The 16200-nt window shown below is 42.0% G+C and overlaps 1 protein-coding gene across 1 annotated transcript in view; it reads left to right on the plus strand.

The window, feature by feature from the left end:
• Positions 1-16200, plus strand: part of ULK2 (unc-51 like autophagy activating kinase 2) — a 101723-nt gene that overhangs the window by 70946 nt on the left and 14577 nt on the right. The window contains exons 12-22 of the mRNA XM_066575114.1: positions 1701-1792; positions 3194-3365; positions 4992-5052; positions 8818-8955; positions 9906-10045; positions 10878-10961; positions 13440-13723; positions 14294-14487; positions 15258-15367; positions 15556-15696; positions 15804-16012. Of these exons, the coding sequence (XP_066431211.1) occupies positions 1701-1792; positions 3194-3365; positions 4992-5052; positions 8818-8955; positions 9906-10045; positions 10878-10961; positions 13440-13723; positions 14294-14487; positions 15258-15367; positions 15556-15696; positions 15804-16012 (1625 nt within the window). The remainder of the gene's footprint in view (positions 1-1700; positions 1793-3193; positions 3366-4991; positions 5053-8817; positions 8956-9905; positions 10046-10877; positions 10962-13439; positions 13724-14293; positions 14488-15257; positions 15368-15555; positions 15697-15803; positions 16013-16200) is intronic.

Below are 16200 nucleotides of genomic sequence, written 5' to 3' on the forward strand. Positions count from 1 at the left end.
GTTTTCATGTAACGATTATCACTCAATTCCTTCAAACATACAAATTTGAGCAATAATCGCGCAGTGTAAATGCAAAAAAATTGCTCACTTGTTTAAAAAACTAGCACTGGATTGTTGGCTTTTCCATTATGTATAAATGCTTCCTGCTCAGCGATTCGGGGATAAGTCTGTCTAAACGCTCTGTACAAGCTCTAACTACCTTAGCGGTGACTCCAGCGTTCATGCAGTCTTTTAAACAACTGTCAGCGCGTGTGAAAAGGACGACAATCACACAAAATTATGGGACACTGCGCTGAGCATCAAATGGAGGCAGAGACAGCAAGTATATCACATGTATAACCTTACAGTACATGCTGCTAATGCCCCATTTACACGGGACGACTGTCGGCTAAACACTCTGCATGAACTGGTGACGTTCCCGCTAGTTGTCAGCGCTCATGCAGAGTGCCTAGACAGGCAGATCGCTGCCAGGTATCAATGACATCTTGCTAACTTGCTCATCGCTTCACTTTCTATGCGAAACACTGATCGGGGCGCGTTTAGACGCAGCGACAAGTGAGCGAACCAGCAATGATTTTTATGATGGTTGAAAGGGAGCAACAAATGAAAAGTAAACAAATAGTGCATGATGGGTAACGATTATCGTGCATTTTCGTTAGTTTGAACAACTTTTGCGTGATAATTGTCCCGTGTAAATGGCCCTCTAACAAAGGTAATAATTTTGTTTCGAATACTCATTGGCTCTGGGTTTCCCCTTCCCTCACAAAGTGAACCCTCCTTGTATGCACCTTCATACAAGCTGTCAGTCGTTGAGCCAAGAACAGAGAATCCCATTTCCTTCTGCAGTAATTACTATGAAGATATTGTATCTGTCAATTAACTCATCTCCTTCCCTATCCAGTCTGTACAGGATAGAAGTATTGATAGGTCTGCTTTATAACAAATACACATAGAAGTTAGTTATTCCTAAATACATACTACAGACTATTATAAAAAGGCTTGTCGGGGTCAATTGGTTGAGGCTTGATGTACTGATCATAGATGGGATAATTAAAACAGATGTTTTCACGACTAAGAAAGAGCATGGCTTCTGCATCGGCGTGTATCTACATGTCACATTCTGGCATGTACACTAATTGGCATGCAGGGCACTTCTTACGAATGGATATGTAAGGCATGTCTCATTTATTTCATGGACAGAACAAATCTATTGATACAATGGACTGCATGTATTGTTTGAAAAGTGAAAAATGTATACTGTTTTTTTATTTATTTAGAATCCATAATTAACCCTTTAATGACATAGCTTTTTTTTTTTTTTCATTTTTGGTTTTCCTTTCTATTTCAAAAACATAGTAACTCCTTATTTATCCATCAAGGTAGCTGTCTGAGGGCTTGTGTTTTGCTGGATAAGTTGTATTTTTCAATGGTACTATTTAATGTACCTTTTATGTACTGAAAAATGTTTGAAAAGTGAAGTGAAATGGGGGGAAGAAATGCAATTTTGACATCATTATGATCGCGGCTACTGCAGGCCATGTATGAAGCGGAATTGGCTTCCGATCCCGCTCTATACAAACCTCGCACAACCAGGTAGTAAATGTATGTCCTGGGGTGTGAAGGGGTTAATGTACACTTTTGCATACGAATGTAGAACTGTGTCTTTAATGTGCATTGCATTTCCTTACTTGTGTTTCTAGCCTGCCCTGTCCCAGTGCCTACTTACTCGGGGTCAAGTATTTCAGGAAGCTCTTGTGGAAGCTCGCCATCTTGTCGCTTTGCATCTCCTCCTGTAAGTGTATGGAAAGTTTATTCTGGTTTTAGGCCGCATGCACACGGGTGGGTTGGATTCTGTATGCTGCAGCCCACAGCGAAATTCGACCCTGTTCCCAGCTGGCATCCGCTCGTACCTGTATTTTCTTCTTCTTTTCTGTACTACGGATAGTCCACATCGCTTGCCATCGGACATGTGCAGTACAGATTTTATTTTCTTTAAACACCTGCTTTTCCCACAGAATCCACAGCCCGTCCTCAATGTTAATGCCGTCCGTGCGGAATCCGCAGGAAAATGAGACTTGTTGCGGTTTTTCATCCGCAATTGGTTTCCACGCGTGTGCACGAAGAATCACTTTTGCATTGCATGCTATAGGCGGTATTGGCTTCACAATTAGGAGGCAATTGCTCCCCCCTCCCCCACACCCCCAGATTCCGCTATTCAAATCCGCCTGTGTGCATTCTCCCTTACAGTCATCTCTATCATTAATCTGCTATTTGTAGAACATATTTTAGGAAGCTTTTGCTACAATGATGAGTCTGACAGATCAATAGTATAAAAGATTAGGGCTTTGTTCTTGACTCCTATATAGTAGGCTACCAATTAGTTGCCCTTCTATGAAAAGGGAATGGAGGTCATAATGGCTTATTATAAGGTGCAGTATTCAGAGCTGTGGTCCACTAACTATAACATTCATATAAGTTGTAGGTAGGTGTTTTGTTGCGTAGGTAGGTCTTTTATGTTTTACTGTTGGCGGGGGAATGGGGGTTGGGGTGCTTGATCTCTTGGGCAATAAGAATTCACTACATGGTTATCAGTTTTGACTGCAGTATAAGACTGGATAATATCAAATGAAAGGACGATGGTAAATGGTAATTACTGGAATGCTTTTTTTTACTTTGTTTCTTGAAAGCAGTTTTTAAGTGCTGTGTAGGGTAAGCTTAATCATTACTGATCACTTGTAAAACTAGTAGGTCTTTTGCTTACCGTAGGAGGTGCATTAGATCGGATCGGTGGCTTTTATTAAACAGATATCTGTAAATGACAATTAGAGATGAGCGAGCATACTCGCTAAGGACAATTACTCGAGCGAGCATTGCCCTTAGCGAGTACCTGCCCGCTCAAGAGAAAAGGTTCGGCTGCCGGCGTGGGGGAGCGGTGAGTAGCGGCAGTCAGCGGGGGGGGGGGGGGGGGAGAGAGATCCCTCTGTTTCTCCCCGCTCTCCCCCGCAGCTCCCTGCCCGCCGCTGGAAGCCGAACCTTTTCTCTCAAGCGGGCAGGTACTCGCTAAGGCCAATGCTCGCTTGAGCAGTTGCCCTTAGCGAGTATGCTCCCTTATCACTAATGACAATCTTTAGACATTACTTTTTGATAGTAGTGTGAATTGATTTGAAGTAATGATGATTTATTTTTTTCCCAGTCTCTGCCAGATATGCAGCATATCCAAGAAGAAAACCTGTCCTCGCCTCCATTGGGTCCTCCAAATTATTTACAAATCTCCAAGGACTCTGCCAGCACAAGCAGCAAGAACTCTTCCTGTGACACAGATGACTTTGTCCTGGTTCCAAGCAACCCCTCCTCTGACCACTCATGTAAGAATACTTTTGTAGTGTTGTACCAGTTGTAAAACAAAACGCCATAAATGTTACATACACGCGTTGAATAAATGTGGCTTTTATATGCATATATATTCTATTTCATACACAAAATCAAGTTGTCAAAAGTGAGAGAAACACATGATAAAAATATTTAATATAGCAATGAGTCAAACCTTTAAAAATACATTTGGGGGTAAACTTGTAGCATTGCTTACAGTAAAGAGTCATGGGTTGCCACAAAGTATGTATAGCTGTTCAGCCCATAGACCTGTAATTCCAGAAAAAAATACTATGCACTAAAACATAAATAATTGGAATCATAAGCCCAGGGCAGAGCAAAGCAAATGGGTGTGGGCAGGTTTACCCTCCAGGGTTGGTTGAAATAGATAATTTTTATTTATTTTTGGAGGTTAGGCTTATATCCATTTTGTCAGTTTTATTTTTAGTGCGAATTGAATAAACTTGGCTTTTATATTACTATAAATTCTATGGATGTGCTCAACCTTTTTGGTGTTTTTTTTTTTTGTACAATCATCAGTTGTGATACATTTTTGAAGCCGACAAGTCTGGATTAGTGGTATCCGTCTTGCTTTACATAATTCCAGTGTGTTATACTACCATATTATTAGGGACCTCCAGAGGTCGATTTCACAGGTCTCTGTGCAGCACTTAAACATAGAGGCAAGCTCCCTGTTGTTGTGTTCATGCTGGGGCTTGTGATCGCATAAACAAATGGCACCCACTCTAAGCTAATCGGCATGCAAAAATTTCACAATCTAAAAAGGCAGATGGTTACATTTCAAAGGTTTTTTTTATTTAGCTCACTATAACCAGAAGCCTACTTGCTATATACAAGGGCAGTTTCGCACATGCGCCCGGGGTTCTGCTTTTCTGCTCCGCTCGGGAAGCAGGAAATGGGAATCCCCATGGCCTTACAGCTCTGTCTCAGAACGGAACCCAACAGACCCCATTAACTATATTGGGGTCTGTTTGGCTTGCGCTCATCTGCCCGGCTTTTAGATGGAAGAAAAAGCACTGCATGCAGCCCTTTTTCTTCTGGTATTTTGAGCCGGATCTGCTGCGGAACCTCCGACTGGAGGATCCGATGTAGATGTGAAACAACCTTTAGACCTCTCTCACATAGGCATTTTTGTACAGCGTTAGTGCTGCTTTTTCATGCTGGTGCTGCTGAAACTGGGATGAATCTGCAGAAAACGCCGCTTTGAAAAACACTGCGTTTCTGCAAACACCCGTGTGAGGGAGGCCTTAGACATTGGAGGCTGAAATACAATCCAATAGCCCACCTGTTCAGCTGTCGTTAATGTAATAATGTGCAGATATGATTCTGTAACAAGAAATTTGCGAGATTGTGCGGGCAAACAATTATATTTAAAGCGCTGCGGAATAAGTTGGGGCTATACAAATAAAGATTATTATTATTAGATTATATTTTACAAATGAGATTTTGAAGCAGTAAAGTAAAATTGGAAGCCAAGTTACAGTGCTTGATTAAAAGTTGTAAATTATTTACTTGACCATAGTGTGCTCCACAAAGAGAAAGATGGTCCCTTAGGTACATGGCTGCTCTTGTGAACGTAATTCGTGTCCCTTTTCTTGCAGACGATATGCCTACAGGGACCGCTGGGCGCAGGGCATCTAGTGAGTTCTTGATATGTGGAGGGTAAGTTATTCCCTACTTCAGCTTACTTCACCACTTTGGTAATTGAGGTTTGTTAGAGCCATGTAAAGCATTCTCGGCAGACAATGCAACTGATATTTGTGGTTTTACAAACTTAAATCGGCAGTGTAGAGAAGATAATCATCTTCTAAGAATGCTATTTTCTGGATGCTATCTGTAGAAATACTACTTATGGCTGCCTGCAGATGGCCGGGTCGGATCCGGCTGCGAGAATTCTCGCAGCAGGACCCGAGCGTCTGCAGAGAGCAGCACGGACACTCGCCTCTCTCGAGGCCCCGACTCTTTCATGTGCCAGCTGCCAGGCAGCAGGCGCATGCGCAGAGCGGAGCCGGTGAGTGTCGTTTCTGTGCAGGGCTCTGCGAGCCCCAAACAGAATTGGAGTGTGCCGCGATTTGTTTGCCGCCCGAGATTTTGCGTGGCCAAATCGCCGCCGTCTACATAGAATTGCATTTGTTAACGCAATCCTATGCAGCTTCCAGCGGTGGTTTCTGCCCATCTGCAGGTGGCCTATGCCAGTGAAGGGATACGAACTGTTGTACATCGTCAAACAGTATAGTCGCTAAATAATGAGTATTTTGTGTTTTTGGTTTTTTTTGTTTGTTTGTTTTTTTTGTTTATAATTTCTCAACTTTACAGTTGGGGTGCCTTCACACTTGTGATATCACTGTGGGTTTTTTGTTTACGTGAATGTCAATAGGAATTCCTAATGTTAAAAACGCATCACACAAAAATTACAAGTTTGTACTTTGCGATTAATTTATTTTTTTGTGCGATGTGTTTTTATAGCATTAGAAAGTCCTATTGACATTCGAGTAAAAAAAACGCAGCGAATCGCGATTGCAAGCGTGATGGCACCTTTATGGCCCCTTTCCACTCTCGAGGAAATCGCACGTTTTAGTGCGATGCGAGAGTGCGAGCTCTCACAAGAAACTGCCACACATATTGTTGTTCAATTACAGCCTTTCCACTTGCGATGTTTTAGAGCAAGCTGCGATGCAAGGAATAAAATCGCAGCAGAATCGATTCAGCGGTTTGCTTGTTTATGTTGCCCATATAGTGCAATGGGAAAACTGATTTCTCGCATTGCAAAAGCCTGCAATTTTGCAGCGTTGTGATGTGATTTTCTCGCAGCGATATCTGTCGCCTGTAGAAAGGAGCCCTAAATCTTTGAATATATCTGGGGGTTCCAGACAAATGCAGAAAGCCTCTTTGTAGCTACTTTGATTGCTGCTCTTCAGCTGTTTCTACCAGTTGTGCTCTGGCTCCAAGTTTATTATCATTGCCATTGCAGCAATATTAAAAGGTCAGCGGTGCATTGTGAGGCCTTCACTAGAAAGCATGCTCTACAAAACATTCAAAAACTACCCTGATTGATTTTCATTAATATGGTATCCACTTAAAGGAGTATTCTGCCCAATAAAAAAATATACACCAACAGACCTAGTTTTAAGAAGTAAAAAAACTCCCTAATTGACAGCTAAATCCAGTGCTTTTCTGACATCCTATTCACACTCACCGTGGGCCAAAAGCTGTTGAGTTCCTTTTTGTTTTTAGTCAAGCCCCATCACTTTCTGAGAATGCTTGCATCACTATTCTCTTGCTAAACAGGCCTTTGCTTACAGCTTGCATACAAAAGGAGGGTGTAAGAAAAGCCCCTTTTTGCATGAGAACAGTGGTATATCATCTTAGAAGGGAGGGAAACCGTTCATGAAGAGCAATAAGGCTTGGCTAACACAAGAAGCTACATAGCTTCTGGCTCATGGTGAGTGGAATAGGCTCTCTTTACTACTACCGCTGCTGTATATTATTTAGTGGCCAGAATACCCCTTTAAATCCGGCATGTGTGTTCATGTAAAAACTTGTTGATGGGTTTATGTGCCTTGTGCACCCAATAGGTTCCTAAATTCTTATGTGTTGCCAATACAAAACTGGTATGGTCCTAAAATACTGTGGCATGTAGGGTGTGCCATGTGTTAGATTTTTGCTAGTATCAGATTATCATGAGTGATCATCTGTATATCGACTGCAACAAAGTTAGCAAATCACAGGGCTGTCTCATGGGTGCAGTTGCCCCTGCTGGTATAGCTAAATTAAAACCTGATGCTTCTAGGTGTGTCTGGTGTATACATACATTCCTGGTTCCCATCCTCTACATTCGTTGCTGGGAATGTTTACAATCTGCCTACAGTGCTTTGGCATCTGTTGGTGCCATCATAAATCACATTTTAAAAAGTCCTTTATTAATGTTACATTGCGATTACTTTATTGCTGTTGACCGCTCCTTTGTGAATAATGTTGGAATTATAGACCTAAGCTAAATAGCAGAGCGCTGCAGTGGTCTGAAGGATTCAATATTTTTTTCCTTGTAGTGGTTTCCTGAAAATTAATACTTTGCTGGCAGTCTCTCATTTAAAATCACAATCCTTTTTAGCTTGCCTTTTCATTGAATGATGTGCGGTGGACCACAAGATGCACACTTGTGGGTTTTTTTTTTGGTTTTTTTTTAGAAGGGATGCTGGTTTCTGCCCTTATAAAAGGCTTTTCTAAGACTTAAATGATGATTTATGATAGGAATCCGACTCCTGGCACCTACGTCTATCAGCGCAATGAGGGGACTGTTCTGCATCCCCTTTAGTGTTTATGCAGGCGCAGCAGCTCCGTCTATATGGACAGCAGTGCCTGGTACTACAGCCCAGTCCCATTCTGTGCGTGCCATGGCTATTTCATTCTGTTGATCCTAGGGGTCCCAGGCATCAGACCACCTATTTGTTAAACATTGATAGCCTATACTAAAGGCCCTTTTACACGCAGCGATTATCGCTTGAACAGACTAACGGCTGAATGAATTAACAACAAAATGCTGTGCATTAAAACACACAGATAATAATCTGAAATCCTCTCCATTTCCCTTGTTAGTTTAAGTAAACTAAGGATATGTTGTTTGCTCAGGTGGGCGTGTGTTTATGCGCAGAATCTCTAGCCTATAGGATTTTAATTAGAATGCCCCTACAGAACCTGGTGTGTATCATCTCAAGCATGATATACTGGCATTCTTTTTTAAAAAAAGGGAAACAAAACAGATCTTGTATTGGGTCACCTGTGGGATGTTTCTGTAGGCGAAGGTGAGTTATACTATAACTCATGAACTTTTGTTTTTCATTTTATGTGGTATCATCAGCAGAGTCAATAGAGATGATAAGCAGTGTTATGATACTAGGCATTTGACCTGGTTTTTAGTTGCTATGTAAATATTTCTAGCTGTTGAATAGAGAAAGTTGTCAGTTGTTGTCCCAAGTGTGGGAGTGCGGTGATCTGGAGGAGTTTTATATTGCCCTAGTAAACGTGCATAATGTGCCTTTATGTGTAACTTGCTGTAGATGGTTGGGTTCGTGTAAACAGCGGTGTGAACTCCACTTGTACTTCCTGTTCTTCCTGGAAGCTAACTTTCCTAGAATTGCTTTGTTTTGAGCAGCAGTGCTTGGCTGACGGGGAGGGACCTGTCCTGCTGATTTACAAGCTCCGCTTTCTTTGGCTTTAGATGCTAATGAGGAGTCTACAGGAGAGGGTGTTTCTCCTCCTGCTTTGCTGAAAGCATTTTTTATACTTTTGAGTAGAGATTAGTGTTTTTTAAGCCAATAGTTTTAACACTTTAATTTTTTTTGTTTGCTTCTGCTAAGCAATGGTTCAGATAACCCAGAGACCAGTATACAGGGATGTAATCCCAATGTTGATGCTTTTTGACTATAGGCAGAACCAGCCTCAGATATCACCACGCAGTGAAACGGCACCTATTCCTGTGCCCACACAGCTCCGAAACTACCAACGCATCGAGCAGAATCTCTCATCCACTGCTAGCCCGACATCTAACCCACATGGGTCACCCAGGTATAACAGAGCGCTTGTATGTCCTTGTCAGAATGTTTTATTAGATGAGTAACTTGTGTTTAGAACATTTGGATGCTGCAGTACCAGAGATCAGCAATTCATAATGGATATGTGTGAATGAACTGGTGAAGATCACATAGTTATAAGATACAGAGGTGTGAAGGTAGATAATGGCACAACTTTCATTATTTGTTTTCCGAACAAGATCATTGTATGACTCTTCTAGAAGCAGAGAATAAAATGTTTAATACTGAATGTTCTGAATGCGGTGATTCTGTATAGTAATAGTATTTTACTATCTGAATAATTAAGCTGTTCAGAATAATAGCAGTAAGGCCGGGTTTACATCTGTGCTAGTATTTCCGATCAAAGGTTCCGTCACCATTCCAGCACAAAATACCAGAAGAAATAGCGCTGCATGCAGCGCTGTTTCCTCTGGTAGAATGCCGAGCCGCTGAGTGAAAACAGAACAGACCCCATAATAACCATTTGGTGCTGTTCGGTTCCGCCATAAGACAGACCTATTTGGGCAGGGGATTCCCCTTTAATTGCTCCCCGAATGGAGCAGGAAAATTGAATCCCCACTGCAGATGTGAAAGCAGCCTATCCGGTGTGTGTCGCCACCCCTATATGCCCGTATTTAGGCGGCTGCTTCATATTCTGCAAAAAAAAAAGGCCTTTTGATCTTAGTGGACATAACAACAGTATTTAAAAAAATGTATGTAGCTCAGTAAAGTACAACTAATTGTAAATATCTTTACTCAAGAGCACTCATTTGGCCCTTTCTCAGATGTCCCTTTTGGGACGATGTTTTTATGTCTCTATTATTATTATTAGGGGTGTGTTCAATCATCAAAGAGGGCTTTTAATGTAGTCACTGGGTACAATTTGCTTAACCGAAAATGCTGACAGCTGAATGACTAATTTCTGTTAACCCTTTTCTTGTATAGATCTGGGGCAGTGAGGCGTTCTAATACCAGCCCTATGGGCTTTCTAAAGGTTGGTTCTGGATCTCCAAGTTCAACAGACGTGGTTTCGGCTACTGGACGTCGTTTATCCACTGGCTCTTCTCGACCATATTCTCCATTAGGTAATTTAAAAGAAATGTTTGCATTATCTCGCTTACTGACTGTCTCTGCCGTTCTAATGCAGCAGAAATATCCAAAGTGGTCATACATATTAACAAAAAATTTGGGGGTTAAAATCATTCATTTCAATTAATTTTAGGCTGACTCATGACCGACCATCATGGTTTGGAAAGTCTATTATGTTTGAAATTTTCATCTTATAGTTTCTAGTAATTCGTTGTACAGTATATGTGGCATTTGGCCATAATACAAACAGTGGTTCTGAGAAGGAACATTCCGAGAGTGAAAGGACATTCATGCAGCACAAGATTTTGTCCTTTGCCCAGCGTCATTCAACGTCTATGCACTATTTGATCAAATGTAATGGTCAATATGGACTAATACTATATATGCCATTAGACATTGGGAACATCTTCGTACGGTGTGTTGACGGTCATATTTTTTAACAAACAACATCATACAATCAGGAAAAGTCTTATTTTGTGTACATAAAACAGTTTAACCCTTTCCAATCCACTCTGACGTCTAAAGACATTCTGATTTGAAGGCTGTACAGCTCCGATTTCGGAAGACGTCTGGCAGGGTATTCTTACTGTAGATTACTGGTCGCTGTGTTGTCGGGGGCCTCTTCAGCATGTCACATGCCCCCTAGGAAACCCTGAATCTAAAATTGAATTTGCAAAGGGTTAATATTTTAATTGGACTACTGTATAGCACTAAAATTTGTCCCTAAACTGCATCACTGTAATTTTGTATTTGGTTAGTTATTTTAAAACAGTAATGACAATCTCCATGGACGTATGTTGTGCTCATGTTTATATTTTTATTGTACAGTGGGAACCATCCCCGAGCAAATTGGTCATTGTTGTTGCAGTCACGCTCAAGGTCATGAGTCCAGAAGTAGGAGCTCTTCAGGAGGTACAGTCTGCAGATATTGAAGCAGGTTTACGATTGAAAATGTGTCGATTTCTGTTAAAATTGCCCCAGAAAACTGTTACATGCTTTGCCCCACTGTTATGTTTTTCAGCCCCCCCCCCCCCCTTTCAGAAATAGTGGTGTGGCTTCATGGAAAGGGGGAGGTGCACCAAAATTGGTGTAAAACTATGCAAACTAATAATTGGTATAATGCCAAATTAGACTGTCTAAGGATGCATCAGATTTATCAACCAGTGTGTGCCACTGTGATAAATCTAATGCATTTTAAGACCAATGGTGCCAGCTTACAACAGACACACTTATTAGACAGTGTTGGTATATCTTCCCCATTTTTCATATGCATGAAAATACATAAAACTGTTAAAGGGGTTATCCAGGCAGCACCCGCGGAATATGCTGGGGTCAGGGTGGAAGCACTGCTCTGAGCCATGGGCAGTGCCCATTTTTATAATTGCAGGGGCAGCTCTCATTGAAATCACAGGGAGCCGCACCTGCAATTACAAGTGCAACCTTCATCGATTTTAATGAGAGCTGTATTTGCAGTTACGAGCTCCGGCCATTGCACACGGGTCAGAGCAGCACTTCTGTTCTGACCCTAGCGTATTCTGGCGGGCGCTGTCTGGATAACCCCTTTTAAATTGCAGTGGTTCTGTCATGGCTTTGACTTCAAGTATTAGCAGGGTCTGGCTGGAAAATTCTAGTCTGTTGGGGCAAACACATGGCACTGCAACTCCACCTCCTGTATATAAAAATAAATAAAATCTTTTTTATTTGTACAGCGCCAACTTATTCCTCAGCGCTTTAAGTAATTTATTTATTACACCCCCTGCGGGTCGTGAGTGAGAGCCCTCAGGTGTTATAAACTGCAGCAGGGTAACTGGGCTTTAAATCTGGCCATTGTTAAGAGATTGCTGTATTCATATATTTGGAAAACTAGATCATCCTCCTCACAAATCTTTACTCTCCCGCCTCCCCCATTTTATGTAATGTGCTTAAACCCCTTTGTGCAGCACCATAGAATTAATGGTGTATTAAAATGACTAATTGGCTCATAAGTCTTAAGTGTGCAGGAAGAAACCAATTTACAGAAGTGAGAATTGTGCACCCCTGTGGCCCTAAACATACACTGGGAGACTGCTCCTCCCGCCCAAAAATAAAAAGCACTGCATGCCCCTGCATATTACATACAAATAATGTGGCTTTAGAAAAAAATACATATTCATTTATCCAATAGATAGCTTGAAAACCTGAAACTGTGAATGCATTCTTCATTTAGATAATGTGTCTGCCCATTTGCAGTAAATGATGGGAGTTCTCCTTCGGGTACATCCTATTCAGAATGTTACTACATAATGAGAAAACAAATTATATAACGCTCTACTGAGAGTCTTATGCAGGTATGAACACGCCTTAATATAATGTACCCGTTAGTGTTGTGAGGAGCTGCTATTCATGCAACTCACTGATTGAGGTGTAATGTCCCAGGACAGGTCTCGTCTAAATGAGCACATGTGCGAGTAAAATCGCCGCTAGTTGTTCGCGCTCATGCAGAATGTTTATGTTGGCAGATCATCGCTCACTTCTTGCTCAGTGCTTCACATTCTATGTAAACCCCTGAGCGAGAGCATATAGATGTAATGAGAAGTGAGCAAACCAGCAGTGGTTATTATGCAAGCTGACTAACAAAAAGTGCACCATGGCTTTGTGTTTAGACTTAACTATTATCGCACACTTTCATTTGAACGACTTTTGAACAGCAGTCGTTACGTGTAAATGGGCCATTAGCTCACTTATGCTAGACCTGAGAGTATAGCAGTTGCCATACTGTAAGTATATTGCACTGGTTTAAAACCACCAATAAGATGAATCGGGGTTGTCTAACCTGGGCAGAGAGCGTTTATTGTTTTGGTTTTTTTTCCCAAGCAGGGTTTATGACTGTGAAAGCATGCAGTAAACCCAATTCTGCAAAAGTGTCTCTCAATGTTTACAATGTTTGTACTTGCTCTCAAGACACAAGGATTTGCTGGAAGTAAATAAAAACTACCATAATGTATAGCGCTACGGAATGCACTTGTATTCCATAACACTATAAATTGTAGCATATATGAAATTTTAGTATATATTAATAGAATAAAAATAGAGCTGCTGATTCTTTTTAATGTATAGTTCCACTTAGGCTGCGGTCACACGGGGCGGAAATCTCGCAGAATGACCGCAGCGGGACCGCACAGAAATGCCACAAGATTTCTGTGGCAGAAATGCAGCTTCAAAACTTGCTGTGCGGGTCTTGAAGCGGCTTCACCACCTGCATTCCGCTATGATTGTGGCATAGAGAGGAGAGATGGCCGCAGCGGAGACTGCGATAAAATTGACATTCCCACCCTGTGGGAACCCAGTCTTATTCGTAAATTTGATTGCAGAGTTCATATAAGGAATATGTTTTCTGTCTGTTGTATTCAGGTTCTCCAGTGCCACAGTCCCAGTCACCTCAGTTTTTGCTTGGTGGAAGGCTGCCAAGTGCTCCAACCCTCACAGACATCTATCAGAACAAGCAGAAGCTGCGAAAACAACATTCAGATCCTGTCTGCCCATCATATGCTGGGCATGGCTTTAGCCATTCTCCACAGCCGCCACGACCTGTCAGTCTTGGCGCTTCTCCTACAAAACATATGGGATCATCACCAAGGAGTTCAGAATGGCTGTATAAAAGCCCCTTACCTACCATCATAGGATCACCCACCAAGGTTTGTTATGGTACATGCTTATATTGTAAAGAAATTTTTAATATTCTTTCCCCTTCCCTGTGATATACAAAGGCCGGTCTCACAAGACTGGGTTTAAATTGCAGAATCCGCGATTGCCACCTGCACGGATGATCCGCGGTACTCCGCACACATTCAAACAATAGAACATTTGTATGTCCACTCACATGATTGCGATTCCCGCTTGCAGAAAAAAAAAATCACAGCCTGTTCTATTTTAGTGCAGACACCGCACAGACGGCTTTCATTGAAGTCAATGGAAGCTGTCTGACCCACGACCCATCCGGAATTGACATTGCGGATAGGTCGTGGATACCCGTGACGTCACCTAGCAATGCTCCATCCGCAGTACAGAAGAAATTGAAAGAAGACCGGTACATGTGGACCCCGGCCACAGTCAGGGCTGGATTCAGCTGCGGGCTCAGACCCATCCATGTGAGACCGGCCAAACTCTGTATTTTTCTCCTCTCAAAGTACATGTATTTGGTACAGTTCATACAATGTCTTTTTAGTCTTTTTTGACTTGCCTTTTAAATGCATTTCCTTTTTTAGGCAACTGCTCCATTCAAGATCCCTAAAACACAAGCCTCATCAAATCTTCCTGCTTTGATTACTCGTCAGGGACCCGTAGATACTATAGTACACGTCAAGGACATGTTGGAACCAAGGGATTGCTCGCATTTCCATTGCCCACATGGGAGTGAAAGAGTAGGCATTGCAGAACACGGCAAAGCTGCTTTTGGAAGGTAAGATCACAATTTCATTGAAATAATAGACATCCTTATCTTGTGAGTAATTTGTACTGTAGAAAGACCTGGCCAACATGTAACTAAAGCAAAGAAGCTTGTGCGTAATTTGAGCTATACCTCAAATTAATTTGGAGTGGCTATTGAAGTGTTTACACGAAAAGAACATTTTCAAAGGGTTGAAAGTTCTTGGGATCTTTTTGCATAAAACGTTCATTTGCATGTAAATGGGCCTTCAGGAGCTGTTCACAGAGCCCAGCATGTGATTAATCACAAGTCCAGCTGTGTGCACACAACTGCATTGTTCTCTTTGGGACTGCCAGCAGAATACATTGTAATCTCCGGACTACCGTGGAGAACACCGGATGTGGTCTCTCTTGAGATACTTTTTCTCTGTCGCTGAAGGATGGATTTTAAGTTCACTTTTAAATCATTGTTCAAACGAAAAGTCCCTGATGCCCGCGTTTACATGTAACGATTATTGCTCATTTTCGGTTGTTTGAACAAGTTTTGCGCAATAACCATTACGTGTAAATGTGCCGTTTAGTTTATTTAGCCCATCCAATGGTCTGCCTGCCATCTAGTGGAAACTACTGTTATAGAAAGCATTTTTTTAGGAAACACTCAGTTACGGTCATACATGCAGATTTCTACAAGATGTTTTAGATGGAAACACTGATGGGGATGGATAGAAATATGGGTGAGGCAACATGGCATGGTTTATGGTTATAATTCACATTAAAAGCTTGCGCATACATTTTTCTTTATAGGTCTGTAAGTGCCGGGAAATTGTCAGATCAGACCAGCAGAACTATCCTAGGAGGACAACATTACCAGGGCAGCACAGACAGTCTGAATGCTGAACGCCCCATGGATACAAGTATGGAGATTCTTCTACTAAACATTACAGTTGTTATAAATGGTGCCCTCTTTCACATCTGCCTTGCCTGTGCTAGTAGCTTGTGAAAACTAGTTTCTTCTTCTTCTGAAATATATCCATTACTAACACCAATGCAGATATGTGCTCCTCTTATAAGTAAAACGTATATATTATGCATTTCTTTTCAGTCCCTTCTGGCGCTACAGGAAGCGTCCTCACTGTACCTGCCATGGCTAACAGAGCAGTGATGTTTACTGTTGGATCTCCCCCAAGTAGTGCCACCCCTCCCACATGTACGCACATGATGATGAGGGCTCGAGCCACTTCAGGTAGGGCCAGCATCATTGTTGGCACATATCTGTGCAGTGAATATATAACTTGTGTTATTCCTATTTTGGTCACTACTAATACCATTTTTTCCCCCCCTTTCATACAGTTGGTTCAAACAGCTCTGGCGGCTCCCTTTGCTCCATTAGTGGCCGAGTGTATATGGGATCCCCCTCTGGAATTCACATGGGATCCTCTCCTCCTGGAGCTGATGTAGCACCAGCTCTAAAATACATGTCTTATGGTACATCACCACCTAGTCTGGAAGACTTCATAACATTTGAAGCCCCTGAACTGCCTGAGGAAACCCTCATGGAGGTAATTATTAAAAGGCCACTAACTTTTCATATAACTTGTGCTTATTTGGTAGCCAGTGTAACTAGCAAAGCGGAAATTTATTTACTTAAGGCCGCCTGCACACTACTGGGTCACATTCTGCAAGCGGAATCCGACCCTGTGCCCAGCCGGCAACCTGTCCGGATTCTTCCTTATTCCGTACTGCAGAT

This window comes from Eleutherodactylus coqui, chromosome 1, assembly GCF_035609145.1.
Source record: "Eleutherodactylus coqui strain aEleCoq1 chromosome 1, aEleCoq1.hap1, whole genome shotgun sequence".
Classification (NCBI taxonomy): Eukaryota; Metazoa; Chordata; class Amphibia; order Anura; family Eleutherodactylidae; genus Eleutherodactylus; species Eleutherodactylus coqui.